General features: G+C 34.2%; 1 protein-coding gene across 1 annotated transcript in view; it reads right to left on the minus strand.

Moving 5' to 3' along the window:
- ROBO1 (roundabout guidance receptor 1) overlaps positions 1-27,247 on the minus strand; it is a 928,971-nt gene that overhangs the window by 307,331 nt on the left and 594,393 nt on the right. Inside the window, exon 3 of the mRNA XM_082392465.1 lies at positions 2,141-2,467. Within this exon, the coding sequence (XP_082248591.1) occupies positions 2,141-2,467 (327 nt within the window). The remainder of the gene's footprint in view (positions 1-2,140; positions 2,468-27,247) is intronic.

Here is a 27,247-nt window from a genome sequence, read left to right on the forward strand (position 1 = left end):
TCATCTGAGGTAAAACTAGAGGTGTTTTGAAAAGGAAGATCTAGAGGGTAAGCGTTTAGACCCTCTACTCAAGTCTATAAACTTTTTAAAAAATTCTGACAATGATAAGAATACAAGGAGAGTAGAAAATAATACAGAAGCATGAGATGATCTTTGATATTTCTGTTGGTACACATTTCTTATAAAGAATTATAATTTCAGAGAATAAACAATCACTGTTTTTCCCTCCTCATCCTCAGTTTCTTACATACCACACACAGGAGTTGGCCTAGGTTATCTACATCATCTTTCTTGATTCTCTAAATTTGTTCTCAAATGTTAACTCGCATTTATCTTCACAGAAAATAATAATTCTTAAGTATAACGGTGCCAAGCGTTAGAAAGGTGTTAATACCGTAACTTTGAAAGGTGACTTCATCAAAACATATATATATGTCTTCTTATAAATAAGTTGAAACTTTAAAATTATTTTGCTTGTGCTACATTTAAAGTTGAGCTAAAAAAACAAAAAGAAAAAGAAAAATATCTTTCTGCTGTGATTATAGCTTTTATACATCTCACTGATTTAGCTCTAAGACCTTCACTGAGAATAAAGGCAATAAGAGAAAGTACAATAAGTTAATTATCAGTTAACTGTGAATAGAGAAATATAAACTTGGGTTTCAAGTAAATGTTTTAAAAATGTGAATGCCTAATTCTGACAGAGGTTTAAATGGTTACTTTAATTTTTTATTCTATCTAATTAAATTTTATGCTCATATCAGATATCTTTGGCCTTCTGTCTCAGGGTAAGTATTACATGGCTCTGTGAGTGTGATCAAATCATCTAAATTCTCTGGAGATGATTTCACATTAATAATATGATTGAGTTGGAATAATCGATCTCTAAATTCCTTTCTATGTCTATAATGTCATAATTATCTGCCGTTCCTTATATTCATGTTCTAGTTGAAGGCAGGAGACAATGTTAGAGATTATGAAAACTGATTATATAACTAAAATTTTGAACATACATTGTAGTAAAATATCAATCGCCTTGGAAAACATTATATATAAATATAGACATAGTTATGTATACAGTTTCATATATAATTATAGACAGCTAAATTTAAAGTGATATTAAAATTTAAAGTGAATTAGATCTAAATTTCATTTGGTTCTCCAATCCCTATACAATTCTCAATTTCTGTCACATATACATATACACAGCAGGATTCTTTCAAAGGAATGAAATTTTCTGGCCACCTCTTGAACGTTTATTGAAAATAAGCCTAAATCTAATTCAAATACAATACACATCTAGACTCTCTATATAACAATTTAATCATTAGTCAACTAAATCCTTATTGAGGTAATTCCAAATGAGCAGCCTTTGGTATTTGTGTAGATAAACTGAACCATCAACTCCCTGAGGATTCCATCCACGTGTTTTCCTCCAAGGGTGCACTACAGTGTAGCCAAGATAATAATACAGTATGAGGCATATACATACATTTCTCTGGATATAGCTTTACCGAAAGTATATTTCTGAGAATTAGAAACAGTTTAAAACTACACCCTACACTACCAGTTGAAAGTACTTCTCCTAATGAAGACAAATGAAAAATATCCTACACTATTATATTTCCATAAACATCCTCATTTTCTATATATTTAAAAGGAACAAAGGAGGGGAATAAATCCATTTCAGTGAGCGTGTTCTACAGAAAACAGCTCCAAAAAGTAAAACAAAGCACAGAGAACTCTGCTCAATACTCTGTAATAACCTAAATGGGAAAAGAATTTGAAAAAGAATAGATATATGTATATGTATAATTGAATTGCTTTGCTGTACACCTGAAAGTAACACAACATTGTAAATCAACTCTAGTCCAATATAAAATAAAATTTTTTTTTAATTAAAAAAATTTTTTTTAAAGTAGAACAGTTCAACAGCTATGTGTAAATCCCAATTTAGCTTGAATAACCAACTAAGATGAGAAATATAGAAAATTCAAACAAATAGATGATATTCACATACAAATCTAGAGATTTTCCTCAGGTAAAGCCTGTGATACAGGTTTACACTTTTATTACTGTGATCAAGGGAAACGATCCCATGTGGCCATCTCTCCAAACACAGAAAGCCCATTTTACTTACTGGCTACCTCCAGCGATGCATTGTGACTCACAGCCTCTCCGAGGTAATTCCTTGCTACACAGACATAGACCCCTTCATCAGGTCTACTTTTTCGTCCATGCACTATACGTAAGAAAAATAAAGATCCACTTGGCAGCAACATTCTGTGTGAGCGAGGGTCATCTTTGTCTGTCTCCACTCTCTCCCCACCTTTGTACCATTCAATGGTGGGTGTGGGGCGGCCTTCAGCTTTGCAGTTCAAAGTTGCAGGTTCTCCTTTTGAGACAATTAGGTCGGAAGGGTGTTCAACAATGCGGGGTGGAAAATCTTCCTGACGAAGACGGGAGCCTGCATAAGAATTGACAAAATATCTTCATTTCATCACTTGAAAACAATGAAAAGTCTTATTTCAAAAGCATAGGCGTTAGCACTACTATCTAAACACTGCATACTAACGACCTACTCTTCCTCACCTCCTTACTAACTAATCCTTCCGGTGTCCACCTTGACTATACCTTCTAATTCCTGAATCCTTTTGACCCACCACTTAGACAGTGCCCTTGCTAAAACTTTGTCTGTACAAATCCTGTCTGCTCTCCAAATCCCTTGTCCACAGATCCTTTCAGAACCCATCACCCTGTCTGTTTGTACCATGTACGTGCCTGTTTTTGCAGAGGAATGTGTTAGAGAATTGTCGACTATTACAAATAATGGCATGGCTCCTTGGAATCTCATTTTTAATGACACATCAATCAACACTTTAGCAAAACATATGCTATATAATAATAAGCATTTATGTTAAAATATATATGATGGAACTGTTCTTTACATAGACTTTTATATTTTTCTAAATAATACATACATATGTGTATATATGTGTGTGTACATATATATATATATACTTTCCCAGAGTTTTTATTAATAAATTAAGTTCATTTGTCTCCAATAATTATGTTACTATTTGAGTAGACTTCAAAGATGAAATGTTAAATAATGGAGTTTAAATAATTAAATATAACATTCAATGGAAAAGGATACTAGGTGAGAGGCGACATTCTCCACCTTATGTATTACTTAATAAGTGAAGGCCTGAGTGTATGTGTCATTTAAATATTTTCTGTCTGTACCTTATTTTTTTCAATGAGATCATAATCTCTAAAAGAGGGATCAAGTTTCATATTTTTAATATTCCTACCTTATTGTTGCCATGGATAGATTTCATATGTAAAAATCTTAGAGATTTCTCAACTTCAACAACCAAAAACCTTAAACCTTGTTCTCATCTAGTGTTCCGATCTCAATAAACAATGAAAAGTAGAAACCAGTCTCGCTTGACACCCCTCTTTCTGTCCTCTAACCCTCCCCCAAATTTCTTAAATCAATCTACTCATCTCACTCTCTACAGCCAGCTACCATCCCAGATCAAAGTACTATAGATTTCCACCAGGATTTAGGAAAGCTCTTAAATAGCTTCACTTCAATGCAGCCAAATAACGGCTCTGAAATACAAATACAATCTGGGTCCTCCCCTACTTCAGTGGCTCTTAAAATAAACTCATTGCTCTTAAAATCTTTAACAAGACCTACAAGAGTCAGTGTGTTCACTCCCCTATCTAGCTCTCAGGACTCTTCCTGTTCCACTCCTTGCTCTGCTTTCTTCACCCCAGTCTTCTGTTAATTCCACAAATATATTAAGCTTCTTCCTACCACAGTCTTATGCCTGCCACAGCGTCTGGGATCAAAATGATCTTACCCTAGTTTATACCCATTCTTCTTTCAAATCTCGACCTTCCCTGATCTTTACCACAAAACTTAAATGCTTCTTTTTAGCAAGGGTATGAAACTACCTATGGTAAAATAATCAGAACTATATTTTAAATTTATTTGTTTGATGCTTTGAACACTGTCTGTCTTTCCCATTACTCTGTAAGATCTGTGGGTCTGATTTTGCTCATGGTTGCTTCTCTTATGCCTGGCAGAGTGCTGAACACACTACAGATACTCAATAAATATGTGTTGAGTAAATAAAAAAATAAACGAAGTGCTAACAGCAAAACCCTATTTGAGTGGAATGATCTGAAGCTTAATAATCATGCACTGTATAAAGAGACTTTAAAAGATTTTATTTTTAAATTGTAACCATATACGCGTACTATTTAACCTTTACTAGACTGTAAGCTCTGCATGGGGTTTATTTACATCTCTAATTTGTAACTACTGCAGTTACTATTTCTTAATGAAATGATAAATGAATGATGAAACTAAAAGATCTATTATTTGCTTATGTCTACCACAAAACAAAAAAATTATAATCTGAAATATTGAGTAATAGTTTTGTAAGCTGAAATATTGAGAAATAGCTTTAGTTCAGTGCATGGTATACAGCATACTAGAAATCCTTTAAATGAAACCAGGCTCTGAAAGAGGAGGAAATAAGCCAGCTACATGGGAAAAAAATTACTTGGAAACTCGTGGTCTTTAGCAAAGGCTATACTGAAGGCAAATGAAATTTAAATTGAATTTAAGATTACTCAACCACAAGTGCTGTATAGCTTCAGAAAATAAAGCATTGTAATATATGACTGGCCTTTATTTTGGCTGTAATTATGAAAGCTGGATGCTAATGAAGATCAACTGCTGAGGTAATATATATTTAATTTAAGCCAATTTTATTTATATTCTGTAAGTCTATTTCAGATAGGAAACAGGGATGTACAGGTTGCTATAAGAATACAAAGAATGGGCACTTAACACTGCCCAAGAAAGGCATACCGACACATGAAACTTGAGGTAGGTCTTGAAAAATGAGTCAGGAAGAAAAGAAAGGAAAGGATTTCACTCAGAGGCACAGCTACAAAAGCATATGGTACACTGCGGGACCTGTAGGTAGGTTAGTACAGCTTCAGTATAAGGCAGGTGTCAGATGGGCTTTGTACATCAAGCCAAAGTTCTGGAACCTAAATGAAGGCAACAAGAACATTGAAATATTTTAAGCAAGGGACTGCATGCTTAAGTTTGGCTTTAAAGAGCTCACTCTTGATAGTATGAAACTAGACTGCAGCAGCTAAGCTAGGAAGGGATTCGTTAGGACACTTTTACACTCTTTAAACAATAAATTCTGAAAGCTTGAACTTGGATCTTGACAGACAGAAAGGAAGATAAAAGGAAGAATCTAGAGATATTTAGTTACAGTATCAACAGGATCTACTCACTGGCAATGTGGGAGAAGATGGAAATGAAAAATGCACAAGATGGAGGAGAAGCAGAGGATAGAGAGATTCTGAGTTTCTGATCTGAGCAGTGGGTGAAGGGCAGTCCCAATGAAGGTCAAGACTAAAAAAGTGGGATGTGGTGAGAGGAAGAAGGACAGAGATGATTTATTCAGCATGAGCTGTAGAAAGTTTGGGATACTTCCAGAATATCCAAATAAGGATGACAAGTTGCCTATTAAATATCCAAGTTTGACCTCAGGAAAAAAAATCTCAGTTGGATCCATATATGAAAATCAAGTTGGAGACTGAAACACTGGGAAAGAATAAAACTGCCTAGGGAGCGTGTATAGAGGAAGTAATGGCCAATTAAAGAACCTGGAGATCACCCAGGCTCCACGAAAGTGCAGTGGAGCTCAAGACTCTCTCCGTCCCTCACCTACAGCCCCGTATAGCTGGACCACAGCCAATATGACTTTTGGGAGTGGAGAGCTCAGGCCCAAGTTTTCACCATGATGTTTGTACAGCAGCATTCAGTAAAAGAGTTTCAGCAATAAAAATGCTCTCTATTCTATTAAAGGCTAAATTTTCAAAATACTCTGTGAAATATTCCTTTCTCAGATTGTTTACTCAAAAAAAGATCTGGGTTCTCAGGGTCTTTTAATCTTGCTAATGCACATTATGTGCTCTAGAAGAAAAGTATAATATGCAGCATTTCTTAAACTTATTTGGCCACTGAACTCTATATTTTTCTTTTTATGGGACATCCCACTGAACTTTGCTTCTGAGGAACACACTTCAAAAGAAAATACACTCTGTTAGCATATAATAATCTGAAGAGAATGTACAGGGTTAGCAAAAAAAAAAAAAAAAGAGTTACTTGGCTGTAGAGCCAAAACTTTTGGAAATCACAATAAAAAACATAGAAATGCCACACTTCTCATAACGTATAACCTTCAAGAAAGAAACTTTCCAATTCTCAAGTGATATTTATTACAAGTCATCGGTTAACCTCAGTAATAACAATTACAAATTGCACTCATCATCTCTATTAAAAACTATAATAAATTATCCTTTATTATCATGTCTAAGCAGGAAGAAAAGGAATGGAAAAGAAAAAAAATATTAATTATCCATCACCTCCTTTGTCACAACAGCATCTTCATGAGGTGGGTGTTGTTATCTGGTACCCATATGGGGGAACTAAGCACTGGTGCTCGGCTGGAAGGTGGCAGTACTGGGATCCAGTCCTAGTCAAATTCAAAATCCTTGCTCTTTCCCACTATTCCATAAATACTGCTAGGATTAATTAGTTAAAATCCATTCTTGTTTCCGACACTGGAAGTTGTTAATTTTGATTACTTTTATTTAAAATGTAGATAATGAAAACAGTAAGAAGCAGTCAAACCTGATAACATCTAATGTTCTTTTCCCGTGCAATCAGAGAATATCTAACTGTAAATCATATGATTTCATAGTCACTTAACTCAGTAAAGACTCTCATGATGAACGAATGAGAACATAAAGCATTCCTTGTACTGTGTGAGCTTATCTAAATATGAGCTTGCATTTCTGAGTAGCTCTCCTATTTTATCAGGTTTACATATTTGAGAACCTCAGTTTCTACACACTGTTTGCACAATTAAAATGAAATATCGCTGATCCCCATTTTTTTTTCCACCAGCACGCTTTGAGGGAAACGTCACCCAACTTCTATCAATAACTGTGATTCACTTTCTCAAAGGAGGACCTTGAGGGAGTTACACCAAGAATAATTAGGGAAGAACATATATAAATCTTAGAAGTTGTGTCCATCTCCACTCTGTCACAACACCTCTCTTTATATAATATTCTTGACTCACTATTCATAAAACGCCTTCTTTCTTCAATCATAAATTGTGAGTTCCTATAAATCACCCAACAACCACCATTTTAGTTATGCTACTTTGGGTATTTTTTATATAAGATAAAAGGTTTATATTACACTTGGCAAAACCAAATTCAAGGTTTCAACTATATTCTGCATAAGAAACTAAAAAGTTACAAAGAATAGAGGGTAAACGAAAGGGGCTGATGGAGTGAGGCTTTAACAAGGAACTAGAATGATAATGTCAGCTGAATCCTGACAAGGCAAGGCAAGAATCCTGGTAGGACCTTGGGAATATAACACAATTGACTTCAGGAAAGGACAGCATCAGGGAAAAGGGCAGGGCAGGATTCCTTCAACAACTGCCCGGTTGGAAGATAAAATATAAACACGAGTGACTGAAATATCTAAATATTTATACAACCACAGCTGGAAAAAGATACACACGTAAGTGCTAAGTATTTCAAGGAAATATATCAAAGTCACATGAGATTTATTATGAGGAAACCAAACTCCTAGTTGGATGTAAACTGTTCCCCCCTTTAAGACACTGCATTTACAGAAACATAAGCAAGTAACCGTTTAAGAGACGGATTTGTTAATATTCTGCTGAGGTATGCAAACATACAAATATATAATTTTATTCTTTTTTCAAATGTATGATTTTATTCTTCTTTTCTAGTACAGCAGTAATACGTGTCTCAGGGTTTTGTTTGTTTAGGTTTTCAAGTCTGTTTCTTCTTAGCAGATTGAGCAAAGCAGTATTTATTTTATTAACAAAGTTTTGTTTTGATCCAAATTTCTTTTTCCTATTCCATGGTAGGTAAAATGGAAAACCTAAATGATTAAAATATCCATTTGTATCATGTATCATATTAAAACATCTTGCTGCACAAGAGTGCCTGTAATATTGCTAAAAGCACAAGAGAAACAAGTTCAGTGAGTAGCTGACATATGCACAATGAATATTAATAGACAATTTGGTGACATTTGCCCAAAGGGGGGTGTGGAGAATATATATTTGCCTTGACAACATACCTATATTTGTAAAAGAATACTTATATTCTTAAAAGAGCCTTGCCTCTTAATCTTTTTTTATTTAAGCTCCATTTACATCTTAAGGAGCAAAAGGCCTCCAATTATTAACATAAATCCTATCATGGGCTCCAATCCTGTAATTTTCCTGTCAGAATTTCATCCTACAAGGAGATATTTGTTAAAAATAAGAAGACAGCACCCATTAATTACTCACTGTGCAGAGAGTAGACTTAAATATCCTCTACTGAGTTATACACTTTTCCCAAGTACTCATGCTTACTGTAACTAAAAACAGAGCACACTCTACAGAAGAACTCGGTAATTTCACCTGAAATTTATATAGAGTAAAGGAATACAGGATGCATTAAAATAATTATATGATTAATGGATCATGCCATTTTCCTTAGGTACTTTGTTCCTTCCTAATTCCCCTTGATTATAATCCCACCTAACAAATTGGGGAGAGGGATTTTTTTCTAGTCAAAATTTAGAATAATCCCAATAATTAACTGAGTGTCACTGGTACTGTCTGTTACGATCTCAAATGATTACCAAAATAGACCAAAATGAAATTCCAGGAATGAATCCCTGGTATTTTTCTAATATTTCTACAGAACCTAATATCATATGGCTGTGTCCCCAGAGATGTGAGAAAGACTGACAGTAGCATAAGTTAAATGTTTGAAACAATATTGCTTGCCCTTCCCCCTATTTTTAATAATATGATCATGGAATACAAATATTGCAGAAGCTACTATGGCATTAACTGCAAGAATTGCCTCAGCTGACTCAAATCAGCCAGGATTTCACTATAAGCTATAACTAAAGGGATTGGAGGGTTGAGTTGTTTAGTTGAGTTCATACTTCCTATCTGCCCTTTAGTAAAATTTCCAATTAACATGCAAATAAGAGAATTTTATTTTCAATAAAATACCAAACAAAAATATTTGCATATCTTAAAGTCCAAATTCTCTCACTCTCTTACCCATCAGTTTACCTATATGTATCATGCCTATATTGCATTAAGACTTGTGCTAAGCATTGGCAACACAAAGAAAAATGAAATAAAATTCCTAACCTTAACAGCCAGAAGTTCACCAAAAGAGACAGAAATATTAATAAGGATAATATTGAAAAATAAGAGCCATACAAGGAGAGGTAGGAGGAGGAGAAACTAGATTCCAGAAGAAGGAACTGCATTGGCAAGAAAGCATTAACTAATGTAGCTTTTGTGGGGAAATTTTATTAAATCTAGAGACCGGATTCAGTTTGAATGGGTTTAAATCTAGGCTCTGCTACTTGTTAGCTGTGTGAACTTGGATAAATTGCTTCACCTCTCTGAAAGTTTCTTCATCTGTAAATGAATATAAAAATAATACCTATACTTTATAGAATAGCATAATCCCTGAAGCACAAAATAATATTGCATTAATTCATGGGTTAGAACCATTAATGTAGTATTTTGGAAATTGGAATAAAGACCATTGTTTGATTTTATGATTCTCTTCTTCTGGGATTACATTAGGACTCTTGTTAATTTATAAAGAAATCAATTACATTTTTCCTAAATCTGTAAGAACAGTTGCAAACTAAGCCAGTCTCTAGTTTCAGTTGAGAATTCAAACCAAAATAATTTCTCATTTACACAGTTCTTGGCAAGATCTGGCACAATTCCAGCAAAACAGTTTTCAAAAGAGGATAAAAAAATAAAACTAGAGCACTTAGCACAGCCAACTGATTGTTTTACTAAGAATTATCAGATGTTGACTCTAAGGTCATCTATAATGAAGCATCTCTGTTCCGTGTGAAAAATACTCCATATAGATATATTGATTAAATATATTACTTTCAAAACTTTAAAAGACACAGTAATGCTTTTAAAATAATACAGAGTAGGATTGAGAGGGCCAAGATGGTGAAGTAGAAAAACCCTGAGATCATCTCCTTCCACGAACACACCAAAAAATTGCAACCCTTTACAGGGCAACTATCTATGAGAGTGACCTGAAAACTAGCAGAAAAGATCTTCTATAACTAAAGATATAAAGAAGGAACCAAAATGAGACAGATAAGATAAGCAGAGACATAGTACAGTCAAGACCCACACCCCCAGGGAGATGCCCCACAAACAGGAGGAGAATCACAACTGCTGAGGTTTTCTCCAAGAAGCAAGACGTTTAGGCCCCCATTGGGCTCTCTAACCCAGGGGCCCTGCCTGGAAGAAGAGTTCCCAGAACACTCGGTTTTGAAGGCCAAATGGGGTTTACATATGGGAGAGTCAGAGGGCTATAGAAAACAGATTCCTCTGTGAAAGGACATGCAAAAAATTCACACCCTCTGAGTCCCAGCCCAGAGGCAATAATCCGAAAGGAACCTGGGTCAGATCCACTTGCTGATCTTAGAAAAGCCTCCCAGAGAGGCAGGAGGCAACTGAGACTCCCCTGAGGACATAAATGCTGGCAGCAGCCATTTTGGGGAGCTCGTTATACCATGAAGACACTGGTGTAGGCAAGCACCATTTTGGAGTCCTCCCTCTAGCCTATTAGCGCTAAAGGCTTACCCGGCCCACCAGGGGGGGCGGCCCAGCACCAGTCAACGCACAAAGCAGGGCTTAGCGGTCAACCAGACCACAAGCCCATCCCGCCTACCAGCGCACCCACAGTAGTTAGCCCTGCCACAACAGAGGGGCCCATGTAGCCCACAGAGGGGACACCCCAAGAGCATACAGCTCTGGTGAACAGAGGGGAGCATGCTGCTGGGCCCCATAGGATGTCTCCTATGTAAGCACACTTCTCCGAGACTGGGAAACGTAACCAACCTACCTAACTACATAAATATAAACACAGAGAATTAGGCAAAATAAGGAGGCAGAGAAATATGTGCCAAATGAAGGAACAAGACAGAATCCCAGAAGACCTAAGGAAAGTGGAGATAAGCAATCTACCCAATAAAGAGTTCAAGGTAATGATCATAAAGATGTTCAATAAACTGAGTGAATAGTCATATTGTCCTTCTTTTCCTTTTCATTACAAATATAAAAAATCAAATATGGCTACCCAAATATGGGTAGCGAGAATATAGATAAAGTTGGTAATTGTGTAGCATAACATTTCAAGTCAACTCTCTATAGATATACTAAGACTATCAAAATTCACAAATAATCCTTTATTTATTAATGCTCATACTGATGAACCAAGATATTTAGGTCTGAACATAGAATAGCTTATTTCGGCTTTTAGGACTGTTTTTCATAGACAAAGCGTTTTGGACAATATTTTGAACTGTGAAAACAGTATATGGGTGGTCCTGTGAATATTTTTTATTGCTATGGAAATATAGTTCATCCTAATATTGGATTTCAACATATTAGAACAAATTATGTGGCATTCCAATCAATGTTAATTTATACTTCATTTCTTTGGATATAATATAGAAACAGCAAATGGTTATAAATTTTAGCTAACTACTTCAGTACACAGGACATGAGCAGACTTTCCTTATTGAAATAGCAACACAAAAACACTCTTATAACAGTATAAAATAAACCTGGCTTACTAATCTTCCTCTGTCCTGAATTCAAATTTCTGAGGGGAAAACCTTTATTCTGAAAATAATCCTATTTTTGTGTTTAAAAACATGTTTTTAAATCATAAATTAAAAGCACATAAAAGCAAATATGGATAAAATACAATTCCTTAACTATACAGAAGTTTTTAAAAACTGATTATGTAAAGTAATATTTATCAATTCTTTCCCTAAAGAGTTACATTAGATTTTCATAGAATCTGTATAGATATAATTTACTTAGTCAATAACCTTTAATCAATTAAAGTATTAAAATAAAACTTTCAACTTTACTTCTTGAATTAGTCATGCTTGAGCCATATTTAGAGAACTCTTGAATCTAGGTAAGTTATTAATGTCTGCAAGATAGAGTATGGAATTGCAATTCTAAAATTAATGGTCTAAAGAGTCTAAAGACAATTACTCTTTTGGAAAACAAAATACTTAAAACAACCTTTTAAAAGATTACTGAGAAATCTCTATAGGAATGCAGTCAACTTCACTCATTTTAAAACGCAGTCAATACTTCTGACATGAACAAGAACTTCTAAACAAACTCTTTTACAATTAGCAAACTTTCATCTTTACCCCTCCATAACTTCCCCATTTCTCTCTCATTATATCTCAAATTTAGTTCTTACAGATTCTAAAAGGCACCCTAATAAAAAAAATGCTGAGAGGCAGATTCTAATCCCTTGACATATGAGATATGGGGATTTAAAAGCTATTCTATATGTTAACTTAAAATCGACTCTGTAATCTTTATTTTCTAAAGAGATAAGTAAATAATTCATCAATCCACAACAAAGCTCTGTGTAGTTGATCTAACAGAGAAAAATCCATGTACATAAATTATTACCATATGTAAATTTTGATGCAAAATGATAAAATTCCAAAAAATTCTTCTAAGAGGAATTTTTTCTTTTTTGCACTCTGACTTGAGATTTGTAACACTCTCTCTCTCTCTCTCTCTCTCTTTTTCTTTTGCAAGTATGTTTGGAATTTTTTTTTCTTGTGGAATGGAGGTCTGGTGTCACTTTTTCCTGAGGGTTTTTTATTTTTTAATTGCGATAATATGATGTCTATATGAATTTATCATTTTGTACGTTAATGTAACTTTAAAAAGGAAATATAATACTTTTAATCATTATTTTGATGGTGGCTTAATTAATTTTGAGGGGAAAGAGCCATAAAATCAGTTTTGATTAGAAAGCATTTATAATATTGAAATACTTCTGCTTAGTTACTAAATAAAAAATAACTGAAATACTTCTACATCTCCAGTGCCTACAATAGCATCTAGCATTCAGCAGGTACTCAACAGAATTTGTTGAATGAATAATCAGATAATGGGAAAAAAATGATGGGTGCCCTCACACGTATTTATAAATAGTTTAGAACATGGTATAGACACACATCCATGCTTGAAGGCAGTCAGTGCCCACCCTCCCACCCCCTCACCCCCCGAGTTCAAGAGAAAGTAAGGGAAATCTTTACTTCTGCTTCTGGGAAGCAAACATCCGCAGGAAAGGAGCCCTGAAGCAATGGCCTCCCTGAAAGGACTTGGAGATAACAATGGTCCATTTGAAGTAGGGAGCTTTCTTTAAAATTAATTCTAAGGCCTTTGGAACCTGTACACAGTATCATGTGCAGCACAAGTACAAAGATTAACGCAAGTGTAAGCTGCACAATTCTAGCACAAGAGATAGACTGAGAGAAAGAGAGACAGAAGGAGAAAGAGACCAAGAAAAAAGATGTAAAAGGAATATTAATGTCAATTTCTTAGGGACTGTTGAAAATGGATAGGTTTTGTTTCCTTCTCTCTAATTTTCTCTAGTTTTTAAGTATTCCATGATGTTCTGGTATTATTTTCATAATAAAATATTTTATTTTAGAAGTGTGAAAGCCAACAAAATTTTTTGGAAAATATGGAGGAAATAAAATTCAACTTTTACTAACTCTTTAGCATTCATTTATTCACTCAACAAATATGTACTAAGTACTCACACTACACCAGGTCTTTGCTAGATGCAGGTAATACAAGAGTGCAAACAAAGAAACAAACAAAAACAGTAGTACCTGTCTTTCTCTCTCTCTCTCTCTCTCTCTCTTAGTTACTAAAAATGCAAAGTTAATGTGAACGATACACAGCTAACACTGTGTGCACTTAAACAATGTATATGCACTTATATACCTTTTAGCCAATATTACACTTTTTTTGCGAACACACAAAAGCAATCACTGAACAAACGAAAGAGTTGTATATGCAAAACTGTGTGCAACGTAGTTAGAATTAGTGGAAGCAAATGTACTGCAGGCAACATAGAATGAGCAGAAGCAAATGTCTTCAACCAAGAATAAACCTTCCTGGAAAGGTTGAAAGTCTGTATGAGATTTAAATGAAAAGAGGCCACAGACCCTGAGGCACAGAGCTGCTTGGTCATGCCCTGTGTGATCACTAGGAGTTCAAAGACTGGATATGGATTTAAACCTATTAACAGGTATCAATCGCCTCTTCTCTGTAGGAAACAAATAGACCTAATTATTTTACTTATCTTCGATACATTACAAGGTAATTCCTAGTCTATGTCACTCAGGGAAAGTCATTTTTTTTTTATCTTAAATAAATTTTCTCTTCACATTTGACTATTTTTGAGCAATTCTGAGACCTTCTATTAATAATAAATTAAGACCCAATTACATTATCAAAACATATTTACATTTTTCCTACTCAGCCTGTTAATAACTAGTAGAATATTTCAATATAATAGGTATTTCTCTAGCTTCCTGCTAGCACTGAAACAAGAACTGAGATGGAGAGGAATGGAAGTTTTTTTGTTTGTTTACTTGGCTGATTTTTTGTTTTATTCATTTTAGAACTGTATTTATTTATAACTATATTTATATAATGTATTATATTATATATTATTTATTTATATAATATGGTCTTTTGAAAAAGGGTAATTTTCTTTTGAAATAAGTATTTTGTTTACCAAAAGTATGTATAAAATTGCATCTAAGGTTTTCAGAGACAAATATAGGCTCATCAGAATAAAGCCTTCCAAAATATCAGGTACAGGCATTCCAAACTGGAGTAGTAACAACCCGCTCAGTAGGTAACCTTTAAAAAATTTTTTTTTAATATTAAATATTAAATGAAAGCAATAAGCCTCAATATGCGATCCATCTTTATTTGTTTTAGAGGTTTCTCTGATTTCTAAGTATTCTTTATTTTTCTGCTTTAGAAAAACTTGGGATGAGGTTAAACGTGTAGATAAGTGGTCCCTGACCTATTCAGTCATGTCCTTCGGGTGTGACGACTTCTAAGTGGTACTTTACACAACGTGATTTTAATGAAACCTAAAGTTTGAGAACCACTGAATTAGAAGCTGAGCCTATGATGATAAATATTTCTCATATTACTGAGTGTTCTGAAATTATACCATTTTTAAAATATTTCAGTGACTACTAATATTAATACTAGCAAATAGTTATAGTGCTTACTATGCATTCCACACTCTTCTAAGTGTTTCAAATACATTAACTCATTTAATTATCACACACACACACAAACAAAAACTGCAATGTTATTATTAATCCCATTTTATAGATGAGAAATTGAAGCATAACAATGTTAAGTAATTCACCTGAGGTCACACTGCTAATATATGAGAGATCTGAGTCATGGTCTCAGGTAATTTGGCTCCAGAGTTTACGTTTATAATAGCTATTCTCCACTTAACTATTAGCAGAACCGTAATACAACATTTAGTGTAATCATGTATCAAAATATCTAAAATATATATTACTAATGTATACTTGCAAGAATATGCTCTTCAAAGAGAATATTTTGCTCATATACTTGTGCATTACAAAATCACTGAGTCAAGAAATGGAAAGAAAATGGCAAATATTGTTCCAGGGGTAGGAAGTATAACAACATAACTTGAGCTGTGTCTCAACTTTACTCAAGTTAAAAATTAACCTATAGTATAAACAAGCCTCTCAAAATCGACAGCCAAAAAGTTATGCTTCCTTTTATATATTACTTCTATAAATAAAAAATATACAAAACCTGATACAAATTAAAATAAAAAAAATGCATTGCAGAAAATGTAGAAAGTATGAAGTAAATAATAAAATACTTACTTATAATTCCATACACTTACAGAAAAAAACAAGGCTATTATTTTAATACTCTTCCTTCCAGTATTATTCTATGCATTTTTACATGATATATTCTAAAATCAATTTTTTCTTATAGTAAACATTTTGCCCTTTCACTAGGAACTCATGAAAAACATATTTTTATGTTTTTTATGTATTAAAAACCATAAAATTTTAAATGTATAATTAATATATCTCATTGATGTGTTACAATTAACTGAACTTCCTTATAAGAAGTTTATTTCCAACTTTTTAGGATTATCAAAATCTAAAGTTTAACATTGTGTATACACCTTCATTCATGTATTAAATTATTTCCTTAATATATCATCTTAGTTATGGAATTTGGGGACCAATGCGTTTTTAAAAGTTTAAGTGTTGATGCATATCTTCAAAAATACATTTTTAAAGGTATCTTTTAAAAAATTTCAATAATTCCAAAAATATTTAACACCTTGTTAAAAAATGCTAAATTCCAACTTTTTCATCTGTAACCTTCAGTTGTCTGGTACTTTGATTATAATACTGCCTTTCTAAAATGTTACTTTAAAATTTTCCATAATCCTTTAATATACGGAAATGAAAATTAAGTATGAATATACTATTAAGTATATGATTTTTCTTTAATGCTATATTCCTAGTTATATCACTTTAAAAATATGCTTATTTGTGCCTTCAATTTGGTTCACACTGATCAGAACCTTCCTGCAAAATACTGATGACTATTCAAACCCCTTTTTTCATTACAGATTATACATGAAATTTACAGGATTAAATTTACATTTAAACATTTATGAATTCTCAAAACAGCTTTAAATTCTAGTCTCAGGAAATCTTCAAGTTTTCATTCTTATTCATCCATTAGCCACACAACTCAATGGTTTAAACATAATTTTTGTATCTGTCTCCTAGAATAATGGAAATAAAAACAAAAATAAACAAATGGGACCTATTAAACTTAAAAGCTTTTGCACAGCAAAGGAAAACATAAACAAAATGAAAAGACAACTTACGGACTGGGAGAAAATATTTGCACATGATGTTACTGAGAAGGCATTAATTTCCAAAATATGCAAAACAGCTCATACAATTTAATATCAAAAAAACAAACAACCCCATCAAAAAATGGGCAGAAGACCTAAATAGACATCTCTCCAAAGAACACATACAGATGGCCAACAGGCACATGAAAAGAGGCTCAATATTGCTAATTATTAGAGAAATGCAAATCAAAACTACCATAAGGTATCACCTCACACCAGTCAGAGTGGCCATCATTAAAAAGTCTATAAATAATAAATGCTGGAGAGGGTGTGGAGAAAAAGGAACCATCCTACACTGTTGGAATGAAAATTGGTGCAGTCACTATAGAGAACAGTATGGAGGGTCCTTAAAGAACTAAAAATAGAGTTACCACATAATGCTGCAATCCCACTCCTGGGCATATATCCAGAGAAAAATAATTTGAAAAGATACATGCACTGCTATTTACAGCACTATTCACAGCAGCACTATTTACAATAGCCAAAACATGGAAGCAACCTAAATGTCCATTGACAGGTGAATGGATAAAGAAGATGTGGTACATATAGACAATGGAATAATACTCAGCCATAAAAAATAATGAAAAAATTGCATTTGTAGCAACATGAATTGCTTATAAGAGGAATCTAAAGAAAAAAAAGATACAAATGAACTTATTTATGAAACAGAAAGAGACTCACAAACATAGAAAACAAACTTATGGTTACCAAAGGGGATAGCGGAGGAGAGAGAATTTAAGAGTTTGGGATTAACTTATACACACTACTATATATAAAATAGGTAAACAAACAACAAGGACCTACTGTATAGCACAGGGAACTTTACTCAATAACTTTTCATAACCTATTACAGAAAAGAATCTGAAAAATATTATATATATAAAACTGAGTCACTTTGCTGTACACTTGAAGCTAACACAACATTGTAAATTAGTAATACTTCAATGAAAAAAAGACTTTTATTTTTCTTTAACATCTTTATTGGAGTATAATTGCTTTATAATGGTGTGTTAGCTTCTGCTGTATAACAAAGTGAATCAGCTATACATTATATATATATATATACACACACACACACACACATATATATATATATATATATATACACACATATATATATATCCCCATATCTCCTCTCTCTTGCATCTCCCTCCCACCCTCCCTATCCCACCTCTCTAGGTGGTCACAAAGCACCGAGCTGATCTCCCTGTGCTATGCAACTGCTTCCCACTAGCTAGCTATTTTACATTTGATAGTGTATATATGTCCATGTCACTCTCTCACTTCATCCCAGCTTACCCTTCCGCCTCCCTGTGTCCTCAAGTCCACTCTCTACATCTGTGTCTTTATTCCTGTACTGCCCCTGGGTTCTTCAGAACCTTTTTTTTTAGATTCCATATATATATGTGTTAGCATACGGTATTTATTTTTCTCTTTCTGCCTTACTTCACTCTGTATGACAGTCTCTAGGTCCATCCACCTCACTACAAATAACTCAATTTTGTTTCTTTTTATGGTTGAGTAATATTCCATTGTATATATGTACCACATCTTCTTTATCCATTCATCTGTCAATGGACACTTAGGTTGCTTCCATGAAAAAAAGACTTTTATAATTATCTCGTTAGTCGGGAATGTTAGAACAATAGCTACAATGTACTTATGCTCCATTTTCATAATTCTCACAATCCTCAAAATGTTCTGAGTTAGGCACTACTATTATTCATAATTCATAGATGAGGAAACAAACTGAGGCACAGAAAATAAGTAACCAGTCTAAGATTTCACAGGTACTAAGGGATGGAACAGAGATTTACATCCCTGCAGTCAGCTCCAGAATTCAGGCACTTAACCACTAATCCATGCTGTAAAACAGTACAATTATTTAAGGATTTATCTTGTGTAAGAATAAATATCATCAATCCAAAGATTTTTCTTTAACTCTAAAATTAATGTAGGAAAAACTAGAAAAAATACTTTGGTTCTATGTGGTAGTTGGAGGAAAGAAGGTAGTGAATTCATATCAGAATACTTGGGTTTTTCCTAGGTTCATAAATTACTACCTCTCCATCTTCAGTTACTGGGTCAGTTTCTTCATCCATAAAATGAGGTTAATATAGCATGTTAAAGCTGGAATAAGAACAGATAAATTTGTCGACCCTCACATTTTCCAAACAAAGGAAAACTAGTCAACGGATTGAAAATACTTGATTAAAGTTGACAACAAATAATCCCTTGTAGCCAGAACCAAGACCTGGTTCTTCTGAATCTTTTAAACATGAGATTCAGGATAAAATCTTTTGTAGAAGAGTCTAAAGAAGAGGTGTTCTTAGCTCATCCAGGATGTGCTTCAAAGTGTCTATGAATTTTTGAAAGTGGAGGCAAATTTCTCTGGGCATGCACAGAGATATAAAAAGTGACATAGTCTCAGGACAGGTTCTAATCTTCACAAGAAATATAAGGTTAATTATCTTTACTTTTTTAGATGAATAAAGAAAAGTTCGCAAGAGTAAACAACTTGCACAATATCTCCCAAATAATTCATAGGGAGCTGAGAATCATATTCAAAGCGGCGGACTCCAGGACCCGCAGTTCTTACAATGCATTGCCATGCAACACTGCTTCTCTGCCTTCACATTTTAAACTTCTGCTGGACTCAGCACAGGCTGAGCAAAGTTAACACCTGTTATTATTATTCCCTTGCCCAAGCAGGAAATTCAAGTTATTTTGTGTGGAGAAGTATTTTAGCAGACATTAATATTAAGAAAGGAACAACACTAGGTGGCCTGAAGGTACTGAGCACTTAGTAAATTAGTAACTTCCAAGCATTTATTGGGAATTGTGAACATGTGATCTCCCCATATCATATATATATATATATATATATATATATATATACTTACCTTGTAATGTTGGTGAACTAATCCTATACTTCAAAAATCTTACAATGGAGGACTTCAGGACTGAGAAAGACTGGCGTTTTTAAGTTGGGGAGGGCTTATATATGTTGGGAAGTTCAGAATCCAAGAAGTTTGTGATGAAGCACCAAAAACAAAATACATACAGTAAAAGCCAGAGAAGAATTAAGAACCAAAAGTGAAGTGGGGAGACTGCTTTCTCAGAGAAGACAAGGTTTTGGTTGGACATGGAAAGCTGGATACGATTTGCGTTGGTCAAAGGTTCTTTGCCCCTGAAATTATTTGGACTTTTGTGTTGATAAACATATTTGCATTTTTCTAGAGAGAAAATCTATACACAGAAAAGGCCATCAGATTCTTGAAGAGGGACAGTAAGGCAAAAATAACATTTTTTTAAAATAAACAACAAAATAGTGGAGTGTATCCATTTTCTAGGGTTGCCATAACAAAGTACAACAAACTGGGTGGCTTAAACAACAGAATTTTTTTGTCTCACGGTTCTAGAGACTAGAAGTTCAAGATTAAGGTCCAGCAGGATTAGTTCCTTCTGAAGCCTGTGAGGGAGAATCTGTTTTATGCTTTTCTCCCAGCTTCTAATGGTTTCCTGGAAGTTCCTTGGTTTTTGCTGCACATCACCTCTCCCCCAAACTCTGCCTTCATCTTCACATGGTCTTCTCCCTATCTCTCTTTCTGTGTCCAAATTTCCTCCTTTTAAAATTGGATTAAGGCCCACCCTAATGACTCCATCTTAACTTGTTCATCTGCAAAGCCCCCATCTCTAAATAATGTCCCATTCACAGATACTAAGGGTTAAGACTTCAACAACTGTTTTTGTGGGACAAACTTCAACCCATAACAACCCCTGGGATAAGCAGAAATGAGTGAGAAGGATGTTTCAAAAGAAATATAGAGGGGAATAAACAGAATAATGTAACAAAAAGAAGACTAGCATCATTTGTATGAAGGGTTTGGTCTAAGACTAGTAGAAAATAGGTGCTGAAATGTCAACTTGGGCCAAACTCTAAGATCTAAAAACGTTCAAAAAAGGCTTCTGGATTCTAGCCTATTAGCAACAAAGAAGTTCTTAAAAGATTTTGATAAGTAAAATAACAGGATGAAAATGTTGTTTAGGAGCATTAAAGTCACAGGACTGGGCAGGATTAAGAGCAGTGGGAGGAGACCCAGGACCTGATAAGATAATCACCCCCTCCCCCAACCCCGTAACACAGGTGTGAGGCAACAAAGGTAACAAAAATGAGAAATTCAAGTGGCATTGTGAAGTAAGAATTCACACAACTCAGTCCAACAGCTCTGAGGTTTGGGGTCTGAGAGATAAAAAAGAAAGCCAGCTTTGGGTTGCTTTCATTTGAAACTTGTGTTTGACTATGAGAAAGCAACCAACACTGTCAATTTCAGTTTTTTTTCATACATTAAATATGACATAACTCTAAGATTTTTAAACAACCAACTTGAAGCTCAACAGATGATGTTTAAAAAGAGTGTAGAGAAGGCTTTTTTTTTCCATACCATTCCCATGGGTTTTTTAATTTCAAGAATTATATGTTTCAGATTATAATCTATAATTACACTATATATTTTCCTAAGATAACTTCACTTGATAATTTAGAAATTATCTTCGATATGTTCAGGAAAATGCTATCAAACTAGCATAGTTACACTTAAAATTTAATGCTAAATTCCATGAACATTTAATACAGAAACTGTTTTGATGATACACACAAGCTGATATAATGTAGCAATATTAGGATAAATCCTCAAGGTTGTTTAGAACACTTAGCTTTATTTTTTGCAGATCATCTTTAAACCTGTTTTATAAAGTGATAGAATATTGAGGCCACTCCTACTTCTTTGAGCATAGTAAGAAATGTTCTTTGCGCAAGTTTTTTAGCAGGAAAATCCCATGTACATCAAAAAAGTCTTCAGATGATTACCATTCCAAGTACAAGTTGAAACCATCTAAGTAATTTATCTTCTTTAAGCATGTTTATTCTTTTCAGAGAAAGAACAAAAGAATAAAGCATGCAATCTTTGTTATTTAATTAGAAGTATTGTTTAATATGAAAGCTACTATTGTAAAGAAATCATCTGTTCCTACTTAAAGAAAGTGATTTTTTTTTTTTAATTTTATGTTTGGCTGCATTGGGTCTTCGTTGTTGCGTGCAGGCTTTCTCTAGTTGCGGCGAGCGGGGGCTACTCTTGGTTGTGGTGCACGGGCTTCTCATTGTGGTGGCTTCTCTTGTTGCGGGCTCTAGGCACTCTAGACGCACAGGCTTCAGTAGTTGTGGCACGCGGGCTCAGTAGTTGTGGCGCACGGGCTTAGCTGCTCCGCAGCATGTGGCATCTTCCTGGACCAGGGATCAAACCCGTGTCCCCTGCATTGGCAGGCAGATTCTTAATCACTGAGCCACCAGGGAAGTCCAAGAAAGTGATATTTTAATAAGGCTAACTTTCAAAAGTAATTCCCAATACCATAAAAACCATAATGGGGCCAAATTTCATTATTCTTACATTCTAATCCAGTGCTGTCCAAGAGAATTTTCTGCAATAATGATTAAAATGTTCTATATGTGCTCTCTCTGATACAGCACCCATCAGCCACATGAGGATTTTGAGCACTTGAAACTCATATTTTATTTCATTTTATTTTAATTAATTTCATTTAAATAGTCACATACAACTGGTGGCTACTGTGTTGGACAACACAGTTCTAATCTACTGGTAAGTGAAAATAAATGCAGAAGGGACAATCAAAACCTCTACCTGTAGCTCTTAAACACCGCTATATATCACAATGAATATCATAATTTATATCCATGAATCTTACTTTCTGGGGAACTTCGGAGTAAACTGGAGAGGTGGGCTCTTGTTAATTATTCGGATGTCAGGGATCCCCACTCCTGATCCACTGGACCAAGTCTTTCAAAAATCTATTTTTAACAAATACCAGAGGTAAATCTGATGCACATTAAAGTCTAAAAACACCTGATCTATTTCTGGTTCCACTGCAAAGTTGAGTCACTGTTTCTCTAACAGGAAATATGAATTCATACTAACTATTGAGTTCTAATGTTAAAACATATTGTTTTAATTTAAATAACGTTGGCATCTCTTAACCAACATTTTTAAAGAGATCCATCTCTTTAGAAACAACTGGAGAATAAATTATTTCACATTCTAAAATACCACTAGTATTAGTATCCACCAACTTCCCCGGACAAGTGCTGCACTTCATCAGATCTCTCTCTCTGTAGACCCTATAGTAAATGACTTACCTGCCTTGATTATTAACACAACTCTTTTTTATTCTACAGCTTTAAATCCATGCCCTAATACTGGCTACATAAATCTATGCAATGTCATTCTCTGATTCTCAATTTCCTTATCTGAAAAATGATATAAAACTGGAATGAAAACTCCTACCTCCCAGAATTGGTATGAGGCCAGATGTAAAGTGCCTAGCAGAGAATCAGGCACATAGGTAATAAACGCTAGGTGTCCACTTCCCTTCCTCTTCTCAGTAAGTGCTTTTCTATTTACTTCCCTTTCGATCCATTCATCTGTCAATATTGTGGATACTTGCCTGAAACCACTTAACCTCTATTTTCAGTTTTAAAGCTAGGAGGAGCCTGAGAGCATGCTTCCCTTGGGCAGGGGAAATCTAAGGATATGTGACTCCTCATCAAGCTATATTCTGCTCTGACCTGCTCACTCTTGCCCACCTCTCCCCTCCACTCCACCTTTAAAGCTAGGCTACTGTTTATCACTCTAAGCCACGCCCAGTTCCTGTAACTAAAACCTTGCTTCCCTAATTATGACTTGATTTTTAGGTTTTGCCTTACACACAACCCTCACTCTTTCATCCTCCAACAAAGAAAGAAAAATGGGCAATGAAGACTTCCTTCATTTATACAGGACTTGGGACTAAAAGCTCCTCAATCTGGCCATACAGCATTTGATATATCTTGTTTAGAAGCAAAAAAGGAATGGTGACCCTCCATCTTTTATTTTCTAGTGGTATTACATAGCTGTAGGGTTCGTCCACATTTGAAAGAGTTGATCCCTTGCATCAATAGGAAAAATTCCTAAAATTTAAAAAACCCTAAATCTAATAAAAGTATTTCAACATTATGTAAAGTGATTTCTCCACCTTATAAGAAAATATGGTAACTGTTCTAAGCATTAGGGTAAAATTGAATGCTATCTAAGAAAAAAAAAAAAAAAAGAAAAATGTTTTGATTTTCTCAAACTGGCTACAATTACGTACACAATCCTTTTGAGGTTTACCTGTGTTTAGTCTTCCAAAGGTGAACCCATCACACACTTGCTATCATTTTGGGATTAGAATGGCAAACAAGTAAACTTTTCTACTGAAGTTTAAGAAACTATGGGTGGAGGGAAATCAATGTTTCATATTAAATGCAGTTCATTTTTAAAGTGCTATTATAAAACTATCAAAAGAGCTTCTGAAAGTTTTACTTGTTACCTCCTTTTAGAGACCATGTGATTTATTTGAGGACAAAGCAATAAGGACCTTGAAGAATAACTAGCAAGATACTCTCAGGAGTCATAAAATGGAAAGCATGATGCTTTATGGTAACTGCAGAAATACAATTTTAAATAATATATGGATTTTTAAAATGACAAAAGAAACTCTCTGACCATAAGTTAGTGAGAAGAAACTAATCAAGTTTGGCCAAACTTCCATTTTCTTTTGTCAGGAGTTGTTTCTAGTCCAATTCAACAACAACAAGGTATGAGTTTTTACATTATGTGAGATACAATGCATTTTCTTTGTCTGACAAATAAGTTTCATTCATGTGATATACCAGTAAATTTTAGAATATATTCCATTACTGGTAAGGGTAAATAAAAATGAATTTTATAATAGACATAATTAGATGTCAGTCTATGTATTTTATCTTTTCTTTTTTTATCTGGCATCTTTTAGATGCCAGTCTATGTATTTTATCTTTTTTTTTCTTTTTTATAATTGATTTACAATGTTGTGTTAGTTTCAGGTTTACAGCAGAGTGACTTTATCTTAATGAGTATCCATGACTTCCTACTTTTAAATATTTGAACATGAAGAAAGGAAGGCTCAGATTAGTTAAGCACCTTATTTGAGGTCTAATTTTCGGTAAATTACTTGAGCCTGTCTGACACTACTCCAATAAGTTGAAATTATCTGAATTCTGTAAAGCCAAGGGGCATATGAGTGAATCTCAAAATCGTGTCTGCATCAAGTATTACTCTATAAACTAAATAACTATTGTTCTGCACACAAATGTACTTTTTTAAAACCTAAGAAGATAGTTGTTATAATTGATAAAACATAAATTTTCTTTAAAACAATACTGAATTCCCAGCAGCTTTGTTCCCCCAAGTGAAACGCTACTAAAATTATAAGTATTATCATTACAGAAGCTCAGATATTAAAATCAGGTTCCAACATTCATAAAGGATGGAGGAGAATGCTGTAGAGCATAGCACAAGTCTACAAGTAGAAAGAATACCTAACTTGAATGTCCTTCTCCTAAGAACTCTTTTGCATTATATATTGGTTATACTGCTGATTGCTTGGCACACAATGTTAGAAACACGACAGCAGAGTAAGGTTGACCATAACTTGTTTTATCCTAACTCTAGACCAGGGTATTTGAAAATGCCTATAATAGTAGTAGAACCAAATAAATCTATGGTGAGCTCCACTTCCTGGACATTCTCAGTCAAGCCACTTGGGAAGCACGGTATCATTTCAGTGTGCATATTCAATGGTTTATGTGTTGCACTGAAACAGCAGCCTATTGTGATGTGTCTGGAAGCATCACGTGTGGAGATTTGAAGCCCTCACATTTTCTAAAGTTTGTCTTTCAAAAAACCCAACACGAAGCATATGAAAATGATTATTTTATATAAAAGTCATATGGATACAAGCTTCATTTTCCATTGCACAAAAAAAATAAAAAATAAACAACAAGCAAAGTAATTGGTGTTTGCACAGTTAAATTACTATTATTACACATTGATAAAAATTCACTGAGTTATGAGTGAGACATAATTCACACAAAAACAAGAAGATAGCCTAAATAGGCTTTTCATAGGAAATTTTTAAAAATTTAAATGTAGTCTTTTTGGATACATAAGGGAAAGAGAATTACCTTAAAATGGTCTATATTTACATGAACCTTTATATTTTAGGCACATTTCATTTCTCAAATTGGAGGTACCAAGAGGAGTCAAAAGGCTACATAAAGATAAGGGTAAAAAGAAGTAGTAAAACTATATACCAGCTACCACAATAGGGTATTTTTTCTCTTTTTATACTCAGAATATAACTAATGCTTGAATGAACAAAGTTCAAGCATCAGTGATTCTGAGGAACTGGTGATAATATCTGCTTCACAGATTCAGGAGAAATTGTTAAACCCAGTGCCTCACACATAACATATACTCAGATAATGCTGGTTCCCTTCTGCCTTCCTTCTTTGGCGTTGGGTAATCAGACCAGAGGGTTTTCTGGTCAATAATAATACCACACTGCCTGATGATGTCAACAGCTCTTTTATCATTAAGGTCCAACCTTCAAACTTCCAACTACATCCACCCTCTAATCTTTAAGGTACATTAGAGTGAGAGTCCTTTATGCCTTTTAAAGAGCTAAAAGCATAACTGTTGCTCAAATATCACTTCCCCAAAATCTGAAAACAGAATAGACCAAGAAGTCCAGATGATTTGTCCAGGGAATTTAATATTAAATCATCTACAACATAAAATAACCATAATAATATAATTATTAAGTAATTATTACAATGAAAAAAAAAAAACCTTTGCAGAGGTAATGAGCAAGTTATCTTCTAGAAAAATTATAATTCATTTCATTCAGTCCACAATCAATGGATGCTTTTATCATCTCAAGTTTACCCAGAGGAAACCAAGAACAATAATGCCAAGTGACTCACCCATATTATCTATATTTAATCAGCTAGTAATTGAGGTGGAATTTGAATCCAGGTCATTTGATTGCAAAGCTCGTCTCACCATATATGACACCTCTGGGTGTTTACTGTTGGTATAGATTTGCAGAAAATATGTCACTATATTCTCAGGATCAACAACAACAGAATTAAGAGGAAAAGCAGTTCTCAGATTTATCACCTGGAAAGTTTGATAAACCAAATCAACAGAGAGATTCTGATTCGGTAGGTTTGAGGTCTGGCTCAGACACCAAAGTTTGAGAAGCACCAGCTCATAACATAAAAAACAGACATAGAACTAGTGATGCACAGAGAAAGAAGTCCCAA

Source organism: Balaenoptera borealis (assembly GCF_965194805.1).
Source record: "Balaenoptera borealis genome assembly, chromosome: 5".
In the NCBI taxonomy this organism is placed as follows: Eukaryota; Metazoa; Chordata; class Mammalia; order Artiodactyla; family Balaenopteridae; genus Balaenoptera; species Balaenoptera borealis.